This window comes from Vanellus vanellus (assembly GCF_965231255.1).
Source record: "Vanellus vanellus genome assembly, chromosome: 6".
Taxonomy (NCBI): domain Eukaryota; kingdom Metazoa; phylum Chordata; class Aves; order Charadriiformes; family Charadriidae; genus Vanellus; species Vanellus vanellus.
In genome coordinates this window covers 47,972,490-47,994,149 of record NC_138911.1, presented here as the reverse complement: position 1 = coordinate 47,994,149, position 21,660 = coordinate 47,972,490, and the positions used below count along the sequence as shown (strand labels likewise).

The window sequence follows — 21,660 nt, the reverse complement described above, 5'->3', positions numbered from 1 at the left end:
GGGATAGAATGAAAGCTGAGAATGCTTATAAGAAACTTGGAGGATACATCCTGGCTTGTGGTGTATAAAGAGTCAGATTAATGAACTGATAGTCTCATTCTTGCTAAGGTTTTCTTGAAACACTGAAATATTTCTGACTCTCTTCTCATGATCATGTACAAAGTGCTATTTTTCAGTTTATACTTTGTCCAAATGTGATCAAGTGTTTGCAAAGATAGCAAACAAGCACAGTTGTTATTAGAAAAAAAAAAAAAAAAAAATGTTTTCAAGTATCTATTCCAAACTCAAAGAGAAAATATTCTGCAAAGCACTTTATTTTTTCACTTAGTCCCAATTTTACCAGTGGATCTAAATTTAAAGATTATTATACAAAGACCATTGACATGGAAAGCTTCAAACCAAGCAGATACAGCTGGACAAACTTACAAGCAGCTGAAGAGAGTCACATATTTCTGACTATTCAGAAATTCAAGTGTCAATACCAATGCAAGCGTTTTTAAATCCTGAAACAGTTCTTTACCAGAAATAATATTATTTTAGTTTGAAAAATGCCAGTTCACAGGAACTGAAAATATATGTGGGAAAGTTTGCTTATGGAAACCATCTCACTTCCACTACTGTGCTTGTAGAGGCTGTTTCAGTTTTAGTATTATCAAATGAAAAATTCTGATTTTTCCAAACATAAAGAATCACATTTTCTTAAAAATTAAAAAAATCACTTTTAAAAGAAACCCTGCTTCTTTATTTCAAAATATTAGAAAAATGAAAGGTAGAGATGTCAACGATCACGAGCAAGAAAACACTCCTTACCTCTTCTACTCTTAGATAAATGCAAAGAAGTAGTTGTTGCCAGAGTTGGAAAAAAAGCCAGGCCTGTGAAACCTGGAGTACACTGGGACAGGGAACCCAAATATAGGGGGGGGGAATAGAAATGGAGTGAGGGAAGTTGGAAGAGGTGAACTCAGAATTTTAGGGAAGGTGAAAAATGAGAAAACAGGGACTGGCTTAAAGGCAGTGACAGCAGCGGTAGTACAGAAAGTTAGGAGTAGTTCAGTGAAAAGCTGAAAAGGACATAACAAAACAAGACCAGAATCAGGACAGAGATGGATTTTCTTAAGAAATCATAAGAGTGAAATCCACTATTTTCTGATCTCGTTAGCTGTCAGCCCCGCCTTCTAATTCTTCCTCTGTGCTCTGTAGAGAATATTGTAACTACTACAGCAATCGGCAGCTCTTTAGTTCAAGTGGCAGCAGACAAAAAAAATCCAGCCTCCACTGCGGTATTTGGGTGCTAGCAAGATGTTGTACAGAGGAATATGACTGCTGTATTTGTGTCTCATTTACCACTGATGTTCTGAGGTCTGTTCTGAGGCGGGGGGAATGTAGGAGGAGGGTTTTTTGATTAAGCAGCAAAATACTGTCCAGAGGAATTGGATTCTGTCTCTCCCTTAGTTGTCCTGCAGGAACCCAAGTCAGTCACTTCATTACAAATTTTTCACAGGTGGTCATTAATTGTCTAGACCTGATTCTCCAAGTAGCAGGGTTGAGCTAACAGGATCCAATTTACAGACATGCTGAATATTTGTGCATGCAAGTGACTGAAAAATCATGCCAAATTGGTACCAAACACATACAACTTTAATATGGTGCCTTGTTTCCAAACCTGTAAAATGGGAAAAAGATGCCTACTCACATAGACGTGGGAATAAATTCAGTTACAGCTTCTTAGTTCTGTATAAACATATTGATGAGCACATAGCGCGCACACACAAACCAGCAGGTCTATAGTCAGAGCAAAATTTAGTTGGCATGCATTTTTCCAAACAAGCAATAAGAAAGAAGGGGGCAATCAAAGAGGCTGTTTATTTTTACTGGGGGCCCTATTTAGACTTCTGATCTATGTCTAAAGACAGTAAGAATCCTGTGGAAAAAACCAAGGGACCACATCATTGAAGACTGTATCATCTTCCCAAGGAAGTGGGATACAGATTGCACAGAAAATCTTAACTCGGCTTTTCCGACTTTTGACTTTGCCATGATGGCATTCTTTTAACAGTTATTTTTAGCTGTAATGCATCTTTAATTATGTAATTCATATACATGTACATATGCACATCCTATTTTAGTATAAGATTGTATCATCATTATTTATAAACTCAGTTTCATGAAAAAGACTTCAAAAAACCAGATGGCTTTCTGGGGATAGAGTTGGTAATGCCGAGAGTGCCACCTCATGGTGCTTGCTAAAAAAGCATAACCAGAACAATTGTTCTTAAATGTAGAAGTAAACAGGACTAAGTGTTTACCAGCATGTTTCACTGATTCAGAAAGTTCTCTCTTAAATAAAATTTAATTTTCCTACAAGCTAATGTTGACCAAGCCTCTGCCAATTCCAACAAGGAGAGGGAAATATTCTTTCATATGCTTCTGATTCTCTCTTGCAAATTCTCAGCCCACATAGCACAACATATATTTACTTCAGAGAGAAAATAACATATCAAATAATTTTCCTGAAAACTCATTTCTTTGGACTTATTTCAAAATCATGGCTCTCCAAAGAATCTAAGTACCACATTACTTAAATTAATTGCACTCACACTTTTTGCAGAGATAGGATATATATTCCAGCACTGCCGATGGCAGCCGTTCCTTCTATTTGCCTTCCAAACAGAAGCTACTTAGAAAAGAGGACATCAGCATTTGGCAAAACAGAATGGGTCACAAGTAAATGACCATACTCATATCAGTGTTGCATCCAGGGTTACCATTCTTTGTAATTCTATTATCAGCCTTCAGACTGTCGGTGTTTTCCTCAAAAACCCAGTTCCTACAATTATATACAGCTATGAGAACTTTAGACCTTCAAAAACAAAATTTTCTGGCTCTTGCAGCTGTGGGGAAACAGACTAGAAAAGTATCACCTAAAATTTTGTAATGAAAAAAAGATCAATCTAAAGTACTTTGAGAATTTCAATGCAAATGTCTAACTTGGGAGACACCAGTTTTCTTAAGTGATTGATCTTTTCTTCCCCCCTCCAACTACAGTTCTCTACAGAAAGAAGCAGGAGCTCGAAAAGCTGTCAGGAAATGAAGGAATGGGGAAAAAAGGGGGAAAAAAAAAAAAAAAGACACACTCTATGTTATGACATGACATACTCTGGTGACTCAGGGTCCTGTCTAACCTCTAAAACAAAGGAACAAACTGTTCTTTTTGCTTTTTCTTCTGAACAGCTCTGAGCCATGAGGACAGGAAGTTGAAAAAAAAAAACCAACCCCAAAAAACAGCAGAGACAGAAATCCATATTCTCTAACACATCCATCAAATGTGGGTTTACCACCAAGGAAAAGTTTGTGCAGGGAAAAGTTTAGGGAGCACTGATTTTGATCCACAGTATTGGAAGCCACCACACCTGCAGCTCAGGAACGAGGTATACTCACAGCGTACCCCAAACAGCCTGGCACGAGAGAGTGCTGCTTAGCACCTCTGCCTGCTTGGGTATGTGCAAACTCATTTGTCCCCCAACCCCACATTTCATATCGTCACAGTTGTCACAGAATTTTCTGGTGCCGGCTAAGAAGAGTTAGTCTCTCAGAACTGAATATTAGTTTTCAACAGAGTAACACTAAATATACAAGAAGTAACAGGAAGGGGAAAAAAAGATACACACAAAAAGAGGGAGAATGGGTGTAAGGGCAGAAATTGTGAACAGAAGTACAAAGATAATGACAAAAAATACTCATATATTACACTTACCCTCAGCGACATCATCATCCACCATCAACTTGAGGCTCTTTCCTCGCCGAACTACCCGGACAGTGTGCCACTCATTGTCATTGAGTTTCTGCCCAGCGTAGAGAGTTTCAGGTCCCTTGCCTGGGGATGGTGATAGGTAGGACAGTTAAAGTCAGACACCCAATTAGTTTAGTATTCGCTCAACGGGAAAAGTCACCAAAATCAACCTGGTGTGATACAGACTAGTAGATTGCGTAGGTGTATTACGAGCTGTAATCAACCCTCACATCTACACCTCCTCAGCCCAGAGGGAGTTCAGGGCCACAAACCCTTCTAGTCCGTGAAGCGCCTTCCTCTGCAGAGCCCAGGGGTCACGTGCATTTAAAACAGGGGTAGAAATCTCTCTCATGTTATGGTATTCATTTCCAAACATCACATGGTACAAGGCACTGCAGTACTAGAAGAACAAGCCAGTGACAGAAATGTCTCCAGAGCAGAGCCATTACAGCAGAATTTTGCTCTCCTAAGAATCTATATCAAGGTGCTTGGGATTCTTTTCAAAGTTAATCACACTGGTCTCTCAACACTTAGGTATCAAACACCAGGCTGTTTTCAGTCTTTCAGTCTCAAAAAAAACCACCAAAAAACCCAAACAACAAACCACCCAACCCAACCAAAAAAAAAAAAAAAACCCACAAAACCTCAAACCCCACCCCTCAAAAAATAATAATCATCTAAAAAAAAAAAAAGATTTAAACCACGGAAAGACAACCACTCACCAACCTGGCTGCTTGCTCTATGGTTCTTTGGCAAAGCAGCCTGCCTACAGGGTGCTTACTTCACCCCCTGAATTACAGGTCAAAAGATAAAGAGAAGCCCTTTCTTCTCCAAAAGGTAAAACCACAGTTGCCCTTGCAAACAATGCTCCTGGGAAAACAGCATTAGTGCTACCCATGTTTGTCCAGTTTTGCTGCTCACCCATCAGAGTTGACAGGCAATTACTTAAAACATTAATTGTTCAGGTTACAAGACTGGAACACCTCACTCATGTCAAGCGGTAAATGAAACTGAATAATGGTGTGTGCTAAATTAAAAGCATCCATGCTCATTTCAGTACTGTATTAGAGTGGTTTTTCTGACACAGGTATAACGGAGAAATGCAGAATGAGGACAGCAGAACTTGTTGCACATCAGGTCTGGTCCCATTGACCAAACTGGTAAAAGGGAAATCCAAGAAACAAAAAGCAAGACACATTGAACACATTAAAATAGATAGGACAGGGACAACAAGAGGGACTGCTACAGTTCAGCTTTTTACACTCAAAACTAATGTCAGATACGCAGATTATTTCTCCATGTTTTTTCAACACAAGCAAATCACTCTTCTTATTCAACTAGCCCAAGAACAGCATTTATTTTGACCAGTTTTCAATGGACTGGTTACATAACACAGAATAAGATGTTGCACACTTTTTCAAGGGAAGCTCTGCACAAGGGGATGCTCCCACTCTGATCCGTGTCCTGGTGTGGACTAACAAGTAAGAGTAGAATATTCCACAGCGAGACAGAATTAAAGGAAGGGGTAGGAAATATATCCAGGGACTTTACACAGTCCGCAGTATGCACACTGCCTAATTAGCAACATCACCATAACTGCTTCTTACTAAGGGGGAAGATGGGCAAAGAAGGTGGTGTCTCTTTCAGCTAGGACAGAACATGTGTAGTAGGGGAATCCTATGGAAGGAGACCAAAGCAAAATGAATGCTCTGTTATTCTCCTTAAAGGATCATGCAGTTCACATTAATAAAAAGGGAGTTCAATACCCTTTCAAATAAAGCCCATTGCTAGTCAATTTTACCACAGAGCAAGAGGAAAATACCCCGTATTTCTACAGTGACGTGAACAATAAAAGAGTCGTTATTGGATTAAAAGGACAGGGAATCATATATTGCAGCTACAGAGAATATCTCCTTAACAAAAGAAACTCAACCTGTGCAGTTCCTCACCCATGTGCCAAAGTCACACTGTACCGTGAATGTAAATCCTGTTGTACAAGGCAGCTAGATCGTGGCCAGAAAGCTGAAGTTTCTTTGGAACCAGACAAGCAAAACTATTAAATAGAGTCCAAGAAAGTTATGCTAGATTTACACCAGTGAGTGAGCACATTTTATCCCAGAGCACGTATCACAAAATAGTGTCTCTGGATGGCCAGCAAAAATATTGCCTACATCAAAATATACTGCATCAGTTACTATAGTTCCACACAGCCACTTCCAGGTAGGAAGACAGTGGAGTTCATCTGGACCTGTGTGTTTTTATAACACCACCTGAAAGCAGGGAAGGGGGGACAGGAAGCAAATGTTTATTAAAAAAAAAAAACAACACAAACCCAAACTTTTCCACTGGTCTATTGGAGCTCTGGAGGGCTCAGCCAAGAGAAAGAGTCAGGTGTGCTAACTTTGCTCAGCTGACAATACACCACTTTCTGTGCAGCAGCATTGTGTTCAACATGGTTGAGTTACTCAAAGTTGCTGACCTTCTAGTTCCCACTTTTGAACCCTAACCTGACAAAACAGGGGTCAGCCAAAATGAGCTCATCTGGCTTGTCATTGCTATCTTGATGCCTGCTATAACGCTTTCAAAACAAAACTGACACCAACAGAATCTGACTATATTGTCAGAAAATGTAGCTTAACCAATTCACAAATACATGCGTAGAAAGTTTCAGCTTTCCAAACCCTTTTTCCAAATGAATAAGGTTGTCTACAAATGAGATTGCTATTTAGAAGTAACTGGTTAACAGCTTGGGCTAATAAATTTGAAAATTAAGCACTGCAGATGTAAACTATTCCATGTTATATAAGTCCATGTCTTGATCAGCCAATTTAATACTTGATTGGTAGGAAAAAAAAAAGAGAAAAAAAAAAAAAAGGTTTTAATACTTTTGTTCACTTACAAACCTCTGTTTTGTATGTAACAATAGGCATTGGCTTCTTTTGGTAGGGTTACCCAAATAACACTACATACAAAAATTTCAATACACGAGCATGCTCAAGAGCAGGTAAGTTTTTCCAACCAGATGTATTTGAGTTTAAATAAGAAAGTGTTAAGCAAACATTACTCTACGCTATTCAAATTGTTTTCTTTTCAAATGCTTTCAAGACATTTACACAGCAGGTGGGTTGACCCAAAAGCAGCAAAATTATGCCCCCATGTTTCAACCAACAGTGCGCAAATGAACTGCTGCTCCCTCTATAAGCTCCCACTGAATTCCAAGTGGTTCCAGGAACTGTAGAGAGGGACTCCCACATCTGGATGCCAAACTTCATTTCATTGAGCATGACTATTACATGTGCTGTTACTATATAGACAATTACATGTGATCAATTTTTAAAAGAACACTTGAACATTCCTAATCCAACAGTTGCAGACACTGGGGAAAACAGAAAGGAAATGGGCCACATGTAGCAGAAGGATAACGCTCTCCCTAAGTACGATCTCCTACCCAGTAAGACATTTCTGTGCTCTTACAGCTAAACACACAGAACCAAGTGTGTAGACCAAGGTTGGTGGGCTTGGGTTTGTTTTTTTTTTCCCTCCTTTCAAGCTATCTGCACCTACATCACTTCAACTACGATAATGCAGATGTAGGAGGAAGCAAAGCAAAAGGTTATCTGGGCACAGAAAAAGTGTCAAAGATTTGGATCTTCCCTTTGTGCAGCGGTTTTTTATGATAAAATACAAGGATAGACAAGGAACTGCTGTGCAATATTATGAGCTGGATGCCTGAAAACACTCTATAATACTTTTGATGAGATGGCAGTTGGGCATTAGGTAAATTTTGCAGTTTATTTAATTTTTATGAGAAGGAAGAGTAAAAGACAACAACATAACAGGAAAAAATAATAAGTTTCTACTGTAGCAAGAACCTCACTGTTAAGTTGCCAGAGCATGACTCCTGTAGGTGTCTCTCGGCCTTCTCAGTGATTCCATTCCCCTTCCTAATGCCCTCTAAGGAACTGTTTATCATACAGAATTGACCACTACTCATTTTCAAACTCAAATAAGGCAGACTAGTACATATTCCTTGGCTGCTTTGTAGTGGCAAACACTACTTAATCAGAAGCAAAAATATCTCTCCCTGGCATCCACATATTCTGGACATTTGCCCAAGAAGCCTGAACTGCAGCTCAACTAATATTACTTGATTCAGCTGCAGTGACTCCTCCTCATGCTCTCGTGAATCCTTTAACACCTACTCAAAACCTGTGTGCATATTGTTCATAAAAAACAACTAGTATATGCTTTCAAACATGGAAGAAATCCATCCAGTCTGCCCAGGATGTCCTAATCAATATCTCTATATCAAAGGTGCACTGCTGCTAATTAATAGCTTGGTCCAAAACAGACAGTATAAAAGTGCCAAGAACAGACATGCCAAAGTATAAATAATCAAAAAAGTAGTTCATGCCTTCTGAAAAAGCCAAGTTGCTTTCCATCTGGTCCCCAAGAACTTGCTCGTTTAGAACAAACAACTGGTCAGAGGGATGCAGTTAAAACAGCAGCTCTGAAAACACCAGCTGTTGTGCACCCTTAGCGGTTAATAGCACACAGAATTTCCCTTCTATGGAAGGCAAAGGAGAAAGAAGGTTAATCCCCCTCATTATTTCCTCACAGGTGGATCAAAAAGTGTGCTTTTACCCTTGGTGTAGGCTGTCATTATCTGATCCATTTATATGATTAAAATGACCTTCACGAAACTAGGCTATCTTCATTATTGCATATCTTATCCAACATTACAGAAGAGGTCAAACATTCAAGTCTACAGAACGGCAGAAGAGACGACCGGAAAGGACATCGGCAGATTGATGAGAACAGAAAAGGCTTTTCCTCATTACGATTACGATAAATAATTCTACAGTGATACAATAATGCTTTTTAGAGAAGACCCTCAGTAACAATAAGAAGGTTTTATCTGTGTTTTTCTTTTTAATTAAAATGCTCGGCTGCCATCACAGCTTTATTCAGTGGCAAAATGCATTTTTCTGTCTGTTTTATGCAGGGCAAAATCTCTCAGGAATGCCAACAGCATCCCAAGGCAGGGCGGGGCTGGGAAGGGGAAGGTTCTTTGCTTTTTTCTTTTTATTTTGGCAGGGGGAGAGAGGGTGGGGAGGGCATTGCTTGTTTTTACTTACACTTTTACAAAATGACCAGAGAAGTTGCAATTCACTGTGAAAAATGTGTGTGCACAGATTCGTGAAACGTGAGAATGAATCGCAAGACAAGCTGGACAGTTTCTCTCAAAGCTTACAAGAAACCGATCCACCCTATTTAGACATTAACCAGTGATTCCCTAAAGAATATTCAGATGTGACTAGTACAACCACAGTGAGATTCTTCATTGTAGCCCCAACAGTGTGGCACAAAGGAGGGAGGTTATGAAGCCAATGCCCCACCTGTTTCTCATCCCCAATTATATTAATAGTGCTTTGGAAGGTAATTGTCTTATATATACAGACTATATATTTGTTAAAATACATGAAGTAATTATGCATAGTTATGCAATATGGCAGATATTTTAGTAGCTGTTACCATACTAAATGCAGAATTCTCTTTTCCATACATTGTCTTTTCAATGAGAGGCAGTAGATATTCTATGTCCAAAGATTTTCATCCACAATTTCTACAGTCAGTTTTGAACAAGGTGGTGGAGGGGGGAGAAGAAATGGGTTTAAGGCCAAAGACACCACCAATTATTCACACACCTTTATGCCTTCCTGATATGTAGCGAGTTGCTACAAAGGATAGGGTGAATATTAAAACACGAGCATGGTTCAAAAGCAGAGCTGGCAACTGCTCTGAAAAGCTTCAATAACTCTTACTCTTGGCTGAATATAAGTCAGTAGTGTAAATTTTGTTGGGCATTTTCAGGCAGCACTGGTATGAACAAAGTGTCTTAGAAAGGTCTTTTTCTTGACTGGGATGCACTGCCCAACTCCAGGAGCATTGTTAATTGTTAGGAAACAACTGGCAACCCCGGACTCTCAGTACATTTCAGATGTTTATGTAGATATGCCAGTCAAATCAACATATATTCACATATATACACACTTGTTTTGCTCATATACAGGTTTTAGAATCTTCCCTCTTCAAGAAAAGGTTAGCTGCCAACTAGGAATAAGCAGTTGCACTTCCCAACAAATGGAAAATACCTTCACCGGGAACCTTACCTGCACCAACCTTTCCGTTTCCTCGAGGAACAGGATCACCTCCATGTACTACCCCACATTAAACAAAATGTAACATACAGTTACAGAACAAATGCTTTTAGCAGGGTTTACAAAAAAGTTATGTTTACAGATTTACAGTGTGGCTTCATCAGGAAATCAATACAGTTGAGCATGATTTATACCAGCCTATCCAGAAGCAAAGTTTAGTTATTTACATTCATACAGCAATAAAAAGTGCATACACAAAATCCTTTAAATACCTACAGAATCAATTAGCCTCACAAATGCAAATCAGAATCGCCCCCAACAGCCAAACTAATCAAGTGGATGGAATCAAATCAGCAAATAAATTAAAAGAATCGAGGCCACCCTACTAGTTCTCTCAAAAACATACCCCATTCTCCCTATAAAATTGGCAGAAAGTTAAGCTGGGTTCAAGTATTTGGACACAAATTATTTTAAAATGCTTTAAAAAAACAAAGCCCTTATTAAAAAAAAATAAAAATCGCTCCTTGCCTTTGCTATAAATACATGTAGCATCATATCGAATGACTGTTGTTTTCGTTTACAGACACCCTGGCCAATGGCTGTAATAAGACTCAACGTGGATTCAGGCAGCATCCAACATGATTGCAGCTGGTTCATATGGCTCTTAAACAAGGCAGTACAGAAATTACGTTGTGTTTCTTTTACTTGATGTGAATATAATTTGTGATTAAGAATAAAGAAGGAAACTATTTGATGGTATACATGGTCAAATTGCGCTTGTCTCTAGGTTTTTCCATCAAGAGCAGTGGGCTATTCTCGTTTGCCTCAATTTCACTGCTGTTGAATTTTAAGACTTTTAAAGACTACATAACTACTGTGTATCTCTACAGCAGAATCATTTTTAACAGATATCAGGAAAACATTCGTGTTAAAGGAAATTGATCCCCCCTAAAACTCTTTAAATAGATTACAATTTCAGTGAAACGAAGTTTCAGTTCTTTTGAAGAAAATTTTATTCTGACTTAAAAAACATTCAAAACATGTCAACTTCAAGCCACATGAAAAAGTCTTCTGCGTTTAAAAATAAAATTAAGGTTTTTATTATCTATTCAAGATATTATTCATTTTTAATGGTAATAGATGGTTTCCTATTTTTATTGGGAGCACTATTTCCACTTTAAAGGAAAGGGATTTTATTTTATATTCACAACCAGCAGGGAGGTCAATATAAGGACATGGAAGTATGAAAAAAAATAATCAAGCATTCATGCTTTTAAAATGAAGATTTACAACAGTTTAATTAAATTAACTTCAAAGTGATTTCAGTCAGACTGGCTCTACCTTTGTTTTTAGACAGGGCTGTCATATGAAACACTTCACATTGGCCAGAACACCATATACTTCTGTTCCTAACACATCAGGGCAACAAAAGCTTCAGCGTAGGTATAAAGAACTCAGAAGCTGCTATATTTTGACTCATCTACAATTTGCCTAAAGAAACATTTGTACAGGCTGGATTTTCAGAAAGCAAAGCTCAAGAGAGGTATCAGTGTAAGCTAGGCAGCAAGGCAATCTCAGGAGCAGCTTCTGCTACACGGACTACAAAGAGCAGCCACTAGAGGGAAACAACCACATTCACTAAAGCTGCTATTTACACAGTTTTATAGAAGTACAAAGGAATTACATTATTCAAGGTGTTGCTTTCCAGAGTTTCACCAGCTGATATATTTTGCTTTGAAGGTGAGCACGCCTCAGTCATTAATAAAATAACTCTAGAGCTTCAACCCAGATTCAACCCCTTAACCTGTTTCTTTCAGGTATATTAATTTACCGGATGCAGTTTTTTACCCAAGAAATGAGTATATGGCTCAAGAAAAATGCAGAACCTCACAAAGTTTTACGATAGGACAGAATTTTAAACCAACTGTTACAGCAACAATTACGCACATACTTTTGCAGACCACAACAGTAATAATGGGGTAAACAGATCCTATTCTAAGACAGCTTTACATATTAGCTTTCCAGTGAAGCACTGCTAACCAAAGCAAGATGCAGGCATGACAAAGTTAGAGATTTAATTCTTCTCTTTATTCCTGGGCAGATATAATAGTACAGGTACCAAAACCACACAGCTTCTCACTAATCCCATCAATGTACCTTACTTGAAACATAGATGGACTGTGCTACCAGCAGGAAGACAACTGGAGTTTCTCTTCCTGTTTAGTTTCAAATCTTCCAATAAATGCTACAAAACAAGTGGATTAATCACAATGATAGTAAGAAAAAGATGCTGGAGATGAGGCTGAGACAACTTGAGTGACCCATACCCTGTATCATGCAGGCATGCACACAATGGCAATGAAACAATTTGCCTGCAGCGACTTCTCATCTCAGTCTGAAAAGCAAGGAGATCAGAAAGCAAGAAAAATCAGCTGAGACACGGCAATACAGTGCCTTACAGTACTGGCACGCATATCTCTTTCATGAAAGGATCAGAGCCCACTTTCTAACAACAGGATAGCATCTTTGTCCCCCTCTTTCAGAACACAGAAAACAACGGCAAAGAAAGGGATATTCTTCCCAAAGACACATCTGACAGTTGAACAGACAGTTGGTTTAGAGGAAAAACCCAGATCTTTCAATCTCCAGTCCCAAATATCGACTTAAAAAAAAAAAAAAAAAAGTTGTTTAGGACACACTGCACGGTCCTCACTAACAGCACAGTATAAGAACAGAAGACAGCCCCGCCACCAATGCTTCTTTATTCAGATACCAAGGGCAAAGACCAGCAGCATCAAACATTCAGAGGACTTCAATTTCTTTCTCATTTAAGGTACCTTTCCCTCTGGCACCTGAGTGCCTCAGGGGTTACAAACGTACCCAGAGCTATCTCCATGGTTGCTAGGACTATTACATGAACTAGCTCCAACCTCCCTCTAAGACCATAACAGTCAGCATCACAGAAATTACATCCAACTACGATTACAAAACCAGCAGGATTCAAGTCTTCTGCAGGGGGTGCAAAACACTGCATACGCTCTTGAGCTTTAGTTCTTTTTTGCAGTGCTACCTCCTTTCCGAAGTTTGCCACTCTTTTTTTAATCTATGTTACCAGCTGAGTAGTTTTTAAATTCTCCGTTGCATATTAGCCAGTATTTATAAGTCTACCGAGAACCCCACGTGTACTGTGAGGGAGAACATCATATGCATATAAATCATACTATTAACAAATAGAAACAGCAACCAAAATTTGCAAGTGGAGACCTTGTGTTTTCAGAGGTTACCAGTAAACTGTGTGTGCGTAACTGGTAATGCATGTTGGCGTTGGTCCTCTTTGCCTGAACTGTGGTGAGAAGGATGGTAAGTGGTATATGCAAGAGTCTCTTTATTTTGCCTGAGGAGCTATGGAGGATCCTTGTTGAACTTCATGAGGTTTACACAGGCCCACCTCTTCAGCCTGTCCAGGTCCCTCTGGATGGCATCCCTTCCCTCCAGCATGTCAACTGCACCACACGTCCTGGTGCCGTCTGCAAATTTGCTGAGGGTCCACTCAATCCCACCATCCATGTTGCCAAAGACGTTAAACGGCACTGGTCCTGATACTGACCCCGGAGGAACAGTACTCGTCACTGCTCTCCACTTGGACATTGAGTGGTGACCACAACTCTTTGAGCGTGACCATCCAGTCAATTCCTTCTCCACTGAGTGGTCCATCCGTTAAATCCATGTCTCTCCAATTTAGAGACAAGGATGTCATTGTGGGACAACATCAAATGCTTTTTACAGACACCAACAATCTGCAGTCTGCTGGTAGCACACACTGGTTCCTTTTACTTGAACTGAGAAACCCAGACGAGAAGGATGACAAGTAGTACATAGACCTACATGAAAGAGACTCCTTATTTAGCTTAAGGAGCTATCAAGGAAGGATCACGTGCTTCTAGAAATCTGAGGGATCAGCGGCGCAGACCGAAGGATAGTTGAGGATTTACGGATAAAGATGACACCTGAGGCAAATATTGAGAACTCCTTTGAAATTCAGATTTTAAAGTCACAGCTTTCATGTCAGCTAAGGAGCATGTAAAGGAAAAAATGCCCTGTGAGAAGGAGAGGAGAGAATGCTAAAGCTAAGCACGTGTGGCTTTAAATATATCCACACCTTTCTGCCCTCACAGCTCCCAATGACAAACAGTGCCTATTATGCAAATTGATGCCATCCCTCTTCTCTATTTCATATGTATACCTTCATACAAACCCTGTATAATTCATACAACTTCCACGTGTAATTCAAGTATCACTAAAATTAGATAAGATTACACCAGAGGATTAAATGGAAGGAATCATCCTAGAACAGCCACAGAGCAGGAGGAAGAAAAGACAGAAAGGCAGCAGATCTCTTCCCACCAGATTTATTCCTGGAAAGGCACTACTAGTGTTTGGGGGTCTCCTTTTCTTGCTCAACACAGAGAAGTTGATGTTCATTTTAAAAAGACCAGAGCTCTGACAGCGGTGTCAGAGTACAAACAATGAATTGAGCACGTGGAAGGAAAGTGGTGACTTTACAGCCTGTGCATGTTCATCAGCCATCTTGGTTACAAGGATTATCAATTCTTCTGCACCACACTTAAAATAGTAGTAGTAGCCAGAACTGTAAAGTTTCTAAAGAAAAAAAAATAATAGTCTAGTTTTATTACATATTAGTTCAAGCTGTTCCAGAGACATTTAAGCAATAAGGTTGTTTGACTATCAAGCAATAGTATATGTTGGCCTCTGGCCAAGTTGTAAAAACAGTAGAATATTAATGGCGTAAGCCGGTCACAAATCTCTCTCTAGCAGTTTCATTTCCTGTTGAAAGCTTAGTGACAAGCATACTTTGTTTTCCATCACAAGTTTGGAAAGACATCCTTACGCTCTGAGAAAACATTACTTCTATGTTGCCTTTTAGAAGGCACACACAAAAAACAACACGAAACCCTCACAGCCTCTTTATTTCCTTCTCCAGTTGTCTGTTAGGAAAGGAGGCAGTGGTTGTTAGAGATGGGTATTTTTCCCCACAATGTCTTCATTTCTATCTGGTGGACAGTTGGTGTGCTGCAACGTTGAGCAAAGTGATATTTCTCTCTAATTTCTGTCATTCACAAGAGGACTGTGAGAATTAATCTATGTGGGTTTAGAAAGAATTCAGGTGCTATGCTGAAAAAGTGCTGGGACACCACTAACATTTATACAGTCCATACCATAAGCAAATATATTAAAAGCTACCACAGCAGCAGAATATTTGCAGATTCTCTTTAAAATGTGGATCTATAGATTCTAGAATCAGTGCAAGGTAAACACCACGGTAACTTCAAGAGATCATCAAGTCCTGAGTGTCAATCAGTTGAGGAAAATGGATTCCCAGGACATAGCACCAGAGTGCTAACATGGGCCATGATACAGATAATCAAGGCTACTATAACAGGGCAAGAGTCTTATCCTCTATACGGTTCCCCTGATTTCTGGGGCGATAAGCACTCCTCTCGAGAAGAGTTTTTTTGTTTTGTTTTTAAATGAAAAGGACAAGGCACCTTAGGATGATTCATTAAGATTTGCAATCCCATTGCAGAATCAGTCAGGAAAAACAAATGCCATCACTCAGCATATCACACCCCTGAGAACATTAATTAGGTAGGAAAGTAAGGGTTTGACTGATTATTCAAGGCAATAGCCAAGCCTAGAGAACAAGGATTAGACTTCAGGAGGCTCCTGTTCCCAAATCTTGAAAGTACTGGTTTGTCAAAAGTCCTTTTTTTACAAAAACAAACACTCATCTGCAAATGTCGTATAAGTCTGATCTCACTAGGGTGCTTCTAAAGTAAAACACTGTGTAATATTCTGCAGGACTACAGGCCAAGTTTGGGGTGTTTTTTATTCTTTTTTATTCTTTTTAATCTGTACTGGTAATGAACACTTTAGATACTGGTTCCTAAACTATTCCTTCTCACTGGTTTGTGAGGTTATATCAAGTATAGCATTTCCAACCATCAGTCTGAGAAGGAGCCAGATGCCCTGTATGAAACAGAGGACCAAGACATTTTCCCCAGTCGATAGCCTGGCATTTGTCACTGAACGGCTAAAGGAACATTTAACGTGGAAGAACACTTAGAAAAACATTCATCTGTGTGCTTCAGATCTATGTGCTCTTCTTACAGCTTGAGTCCTAATGTCTAATTCTCTCCGATTTCCTTACTGGTGCCATAGGCTAACCAATCACTTCAGTGTCCAGAGCCCAGTAATGATTGCGACATCTTCCCTGCCACCCATCTAGCCCATACCAAAAGGTGAAAGGGAAAAAAGGTAAAGAGAAGGAAACAAGTTTGAAACCGAGCCTACCTAGCTGCTCTTAAAACAACAACCATCACCACCGACCCCAAACAAGCACGGGTCCCGGCCCCGTGCCTTCTGACCACTTCATACATTATTATTCAAACTCCCACACACCATCCCCGTTACTTGTTACTGCCGAGGTGTAACCAACAGCCTCTCTGGGCACTGACCAGCCATGGCGCACCAGCCATGCCCAGGCAGGCGGCCCCTGTTTTGTTGGGCAGTTTTGTTGCGGGGCGTTTTTGGGGGAAGAGAAAGAAACAGGTTAAAGATCTGCCCCTTTTTCACTGCAGAGATTAATTAACTGTATCTCAAATTGATAGCAGTTCTGTTTTAATCAATGCCATCCGCATGAAGTCAATGGCAGTTTGATTTTCAGAGGTGCTGAATGGGAACTATAAAGCACATCACTCTGGAAAATCAGACAGAAAGGTACATAAATTCAGTCTCAAACAGCAGAGTGCTGCTATATTTCATCTCAAGTTTTATAGGAAGCAAAATGTTTATAGATGCATCATCTTTCAGTCATTCCCAAGTCCAGTTTTAAAGTTGCTAGACACCTGTATAATGCAAGGGATGCTTAATAACAAATAGGTAAATGAAGTTTTACCAATAAACCAAGCCATTTGTACAAGCCTGCAGGCAACTGGATTCCTTTTAATATCGCTTAACGTCACTAGTAATTTCAAGCAGGTAGAGAGTAGAAGTGCCAAGTACTACTGTGATGAGTTGGAATTAAAGGATTTCTTATTTCTCATTCAACATCACTAGCATCAGAAAGCAAAACAGCTTCTAATTTTATACCGTTGCTGACTTTTAATGATGTGTCAAATGCAGACACATGGTTTCATGCAAAGGACAATAAAAAGACTATTTGTATCAGACCACCAATCTAGGACAGCCATCTGGATCAGCAAATTTAGTCTTTTATATTTATAGTCAACTAAGCAATAGCCACATAGTCAAAAATGATGCACAAAACATCTGCTCTCACCAACACATAAGAAAATACCCCTTCAGCAGATAAACAAATGGAATGTGAAAATGCACCTTTTCTGTGAATCTCCTCTTCTGTAAGCCACATCTGATTATCTACTGAATAATGCTACTTGACAGAACATAATACTGTCTATATCAGATTATGACATTAAGGTGAAAATTGGTACTATATGCAAACACACGCGTGCAGATCAAGAATTGGATCACAGAGCTGCTGCTGCAGCATGGATCATATTTGGCATCTGAGGAATACAAAGAGCAGGAGGCTTTTTTTTTTTTCCAGTTAACAAACTGGAAACAGAGGAAAGAAAAGAATATCACTTCAGGCCAATCTGAAAATTACCTTGGTTTTTGGACCAAAAGTTGCCCCCCCCCCCAAACATCCCAGAAACAGTTCTGCATGGAGTTTTTTAAATTCAAAGCTGAAAAGGGCTGAAGTACTCAGTCAATGCCTTCTTTGCTGTGCTATTCAATGGTAAGGTCTGCCCTCGGGCCTCCAAAGTTTCTGACATATATAAATTCCTGGGATCAGAAAGGCTGCATCTAAATGTAGTGAGGGAGCCAGCTGCTGTCCATGTAAGAACACCACCAATTACCTCCAAAAGGCTGCAGCTGTAGAAGGTGGTCCAAAGTGACCAAAAAAAATGAGAAGTTAAGAAAAAATTTAAAAAGCTGGCCCTGTTTTGAGCAGTGAGTTGGACTGCAGACCTTCAGAAATTCCTTTCCAATCTAAATTGTTCTATGAAAACATTTTGTTTCACTGGTAACGAGAAGTTTTTCTTTTCACTGAATGGGAAAAAGAGATAATTGTAGAATAAATTAAATGTTGAGACATTGTTAAAAATGAAAACTCAAAATATTTTTATATAAAATGTCATAATATTTTTATGTTTGCCATTTCCTTTTTCATAAAGACTTGCCAAGTTCAAACTAAATTCACAAATAGATGCAGTCAACATAAATCTGCACTTTTCAGCTAATAAACTGTTCAAATGAAAACACTTAATCTAGGTCTACTTGGCAGCTGCTTTCAGCAATACTACTGCTGAAAAAATACAAAATATTTGTGAGAAAAATCTCTATTCAGTGAAACTGCATATAAAATTAACTACTTTAGGCAAAGCCTATGGACCTATGTCCCTATTTATCAATATTTATTTAGCGAATCTACTGACCAACATACAGAAAAATATTCTTAGCATCAGACACCAAAACCACCAACTACAAGTCTGTATCATTACCAAGGAAGACTGGTCTTGATTAACTTCAGGTCTATGAGCTTCAGCTGAGCAGCAGCTCTGCTGTACAACGAGCAGCAATGTTCTGCAACACACTAAAGACGGCCGCCTTTTCCATCTAAGTCATTACAGAATGATCTCTTACAGAATGATCCCTGAAGAAACAGGTGGATTTTACATACAGACATCAGTAGAGACAGAGAGCTTGCCTTTACCACACTGACCTTCATCCTTGTGGTCTTCATACTGAGAGATTTGCCAAAAATGCTTCCTACGCTCCTCATTGTGTTCATTGCAGAGATGGCTGCTACAGCCCAGTCACTGGCACAATACCACCGAGTAACATGGGGGAAACCAAGTCTCCCCTTGAACAAGTAATCGTACTAAGTCACCCACATTCTCTCTGGGGGCCTCTCACCACAGCAGTGATTCAGCTCAAGCCCTTCCCAGTCACAGTTATTGAATATGAGTGCTACAATCCCCAGGGCCCCGCAGCAGAAGGAAGCCTGGATGCTTCCATTTCTCCATAAGCCTACATGCAAAGAGAAACAGGCTGCATCTCCAATGCACCTGACCTGACAGATTTCCTCTGAAAGAGAAAGCACGAGGACGCATTTCTCCTGTAGTTCTTTCACCTCGAGCAAATACTGGAAACTACTTTTAAAGTCAAATTGCTAGACCGTGCAGGGAAATGCCTAAACCTCCTTACCAGGGCTTTGCTTGCGCCAGCTTTCAGTTTCCTTCCTGACAGTGTCAACCCTCTTCTTAACGTGACATGATTTGTGCACATGACCACAGCTAGCATAGGAAGCCTTTATTTTGCTCTACCCAGAGTCTACGCGCACTCAAGGAAAGATGAGTTTTTCTAGCTGCAAGACTGACACTATTGTGACACAATCACGTCTCTGGCTTTAGGCCAGAGCCCCTGCTACACCTGTACCTTATATATTCAGTTAACATCCAGTTTTACGAGGACAAGAACTACAGCTAAAACTAACTCTCTGAATAGGTCTAGCACCTTTTGTCATTGGTATTTGGGGTGAAATTGTAGCACGAGGCTGGGTTCAGTCTGGCTTTCATTAACACAAGAAGGTTTCTGCTAGCCACCACTCTGAAGCAAAGGAAGTATGTGTGTGGGAACGCATGGTGGGGAGATGCAAAGCAAAAACCAAAAAGTGAACTTTTCTGATGTGTTGATCGTGAAGTTTTGTTACCACCCCCTCCTTCTCCTCCTTTTCTATTTGCAGTATATCTTATGTCTATTGAACCACAACTGGTCACAATATAGTGAACAGTCCCACCATGCAGTCTCTCATTGATGACAGAGACACAGGTCATAAAGAATCTCAGCAAACTACAGATTGCCAAGGCTCAGAGAGGCTTTAATTCCATTATAAACCTTTTAAAAAATAGAAATATTTGGGAGCAATATATGTGTTTATAAAAATTTAGATATCTGTGAATCTTAATCATAGGGAGTCTTAAGATGCTAAAAACAGTTCCAGAATTTCTTAGAAAGAAATGCAGACAGTAACTAGAACAAACGAATACCCTGGAAATATTACAGGGATAAGAATCTTTCCTTTCACTGATACTTCTTTGCATGTCCAATGATACTGAGCCAATCCTATACAGAACATGAATCAGCTGGACATCAGCCACTTGAGTAGCTTCAATGGCATCCTAACTATAGCCTAGGTATACTAATGGAAGGAAATTAATCATGATCAATTATCTTCCAACTTAACAGTTATCAGAAACTGTCTAAAACTGCCATTTCTAAATTCTTTGAAAAATTTCTCTCCGCTTTCTCCACTCTCCTGTCCCCTCAAAAGAATTCAATTCATCAAATAAGAGGAGGGAAAATGTATTTCTAAAGGCTCAGAGGGTAAACCTCAACATTACAGACAGACTGCATGAGCCCTTGGGAACATTCAAAATTTATTCAAACTTGCAAAATTCAGCAATCACACAGAGTTAGTTCCAGCTGACGCTTTACACTATCCTGTCACTACAGATACATAACAGATATAAGAAGTGACCTCAAAGAGCTTTATACTTAAATAGCCATAGACTAAATCAGAGGCATTTCTCTCTTTCTTACAGAGGCATAACAGAACAGAGAGTTAGAGAATTCTGAAGTCCCCACACTCATATTTCTCTGGATATAACAGGTTAATAGTTTTTTCCTACATTACAGCAGTATTTACAGACTGCTTGCAAAATATTATGCCTCTCTCTAATGGGTGTTTAGCAAAAGTAAATGGCTGTTTATCACTCTGAGCATGAGTGGTTTATTTCTCCAGGGCTATCAGTGTTATTTTTCCCCACAGATGATGGCTGGTAATGTTAAGGTATGGTTAGGAGTCATTAAAATTATCATGGCAAAGAAATAGCCTACAGCTATGCTGGGAGGTTCCAGTACATTCTTCAGAGTTGACTGGCCTGAATTAGTTCTTGCTCAGCTTCTCCTCTAACCCCTGACAAGTCACTGGGTAAAATGGGGAGCAATCTGTGGTTCCAAAATGGTTTCTCATATTGCCTCTGAGTTACTTTCATTTCTATGAGTTATGCCTCTGACTCGTTCCTGCAAGATTCAGGAGGAATCACGAATTTTACCATGCTAAGAAAGCATGACCAGGAAAGAAACTGCTTGCAGTGGTGCTAACATAAGCTTAGTACATATATGCAAACTCTGGGGAGGCCGTGAAGATCTCGAAGAGCCCGTTTGTCCTCAGCTTGCACACCTCTGGAACTAAATTCATCACAGCTATAGTAATTTTGTGGTCCATAAGTGCCAATATCATCAGGAGGAGTAAATTAGCTAGGGACACTAGCAACATACAGGAAAAAATTGTATGAAAGTAATCACAGGAACAGCCGACTCTCAAAGCAACACAAGCGAGCTGGTGGCAAGTGTGACCCAACATACCTGATGCTCCCCAGTTTCCAGTTCTTCTCATTAAACCTTCTTCACACATTAACTAGAGCTCTAGTCAGACAGCCGGGCTTGCATCAGCCTCTATAGACAATGGAAGATCTTCCTGACAAAAAATGACAAGTAGTGGCTCAGCTGTTAACGCAGCCCCAACACCTTGAACAATTT

At 39.6% G+C, this 21,660-nt stretch overlaps 1 protein-coding gene across 4 annotated transcripts in view; it reads right to left on the bottom strand.

Moving 5' to 3' along the window:
- NRXN3 (neurexin 3) overlaps positions 1–21,660 on the bottom strand; it is a gene marked incomplete at both ends in the record, with an annotated part of 989,746 nt that overhangs the window by 578,454 nt on the left and 389,632 nt on the right. For all 4 annotated transcript variants that reach the window (XM_082484857.1, XM_082484858.1, XM_082484860.1 and 1 more), the window contains one exon: positions 3,755–3,874. In XM_082484857.1, coding sequence (XP_082340983.1) covers positions 3,755–3,874 — 120 coding nt within the window. The remainder of the gene's footprint in view (positions 1–3,754; positions 3,875–21,660) is intronic.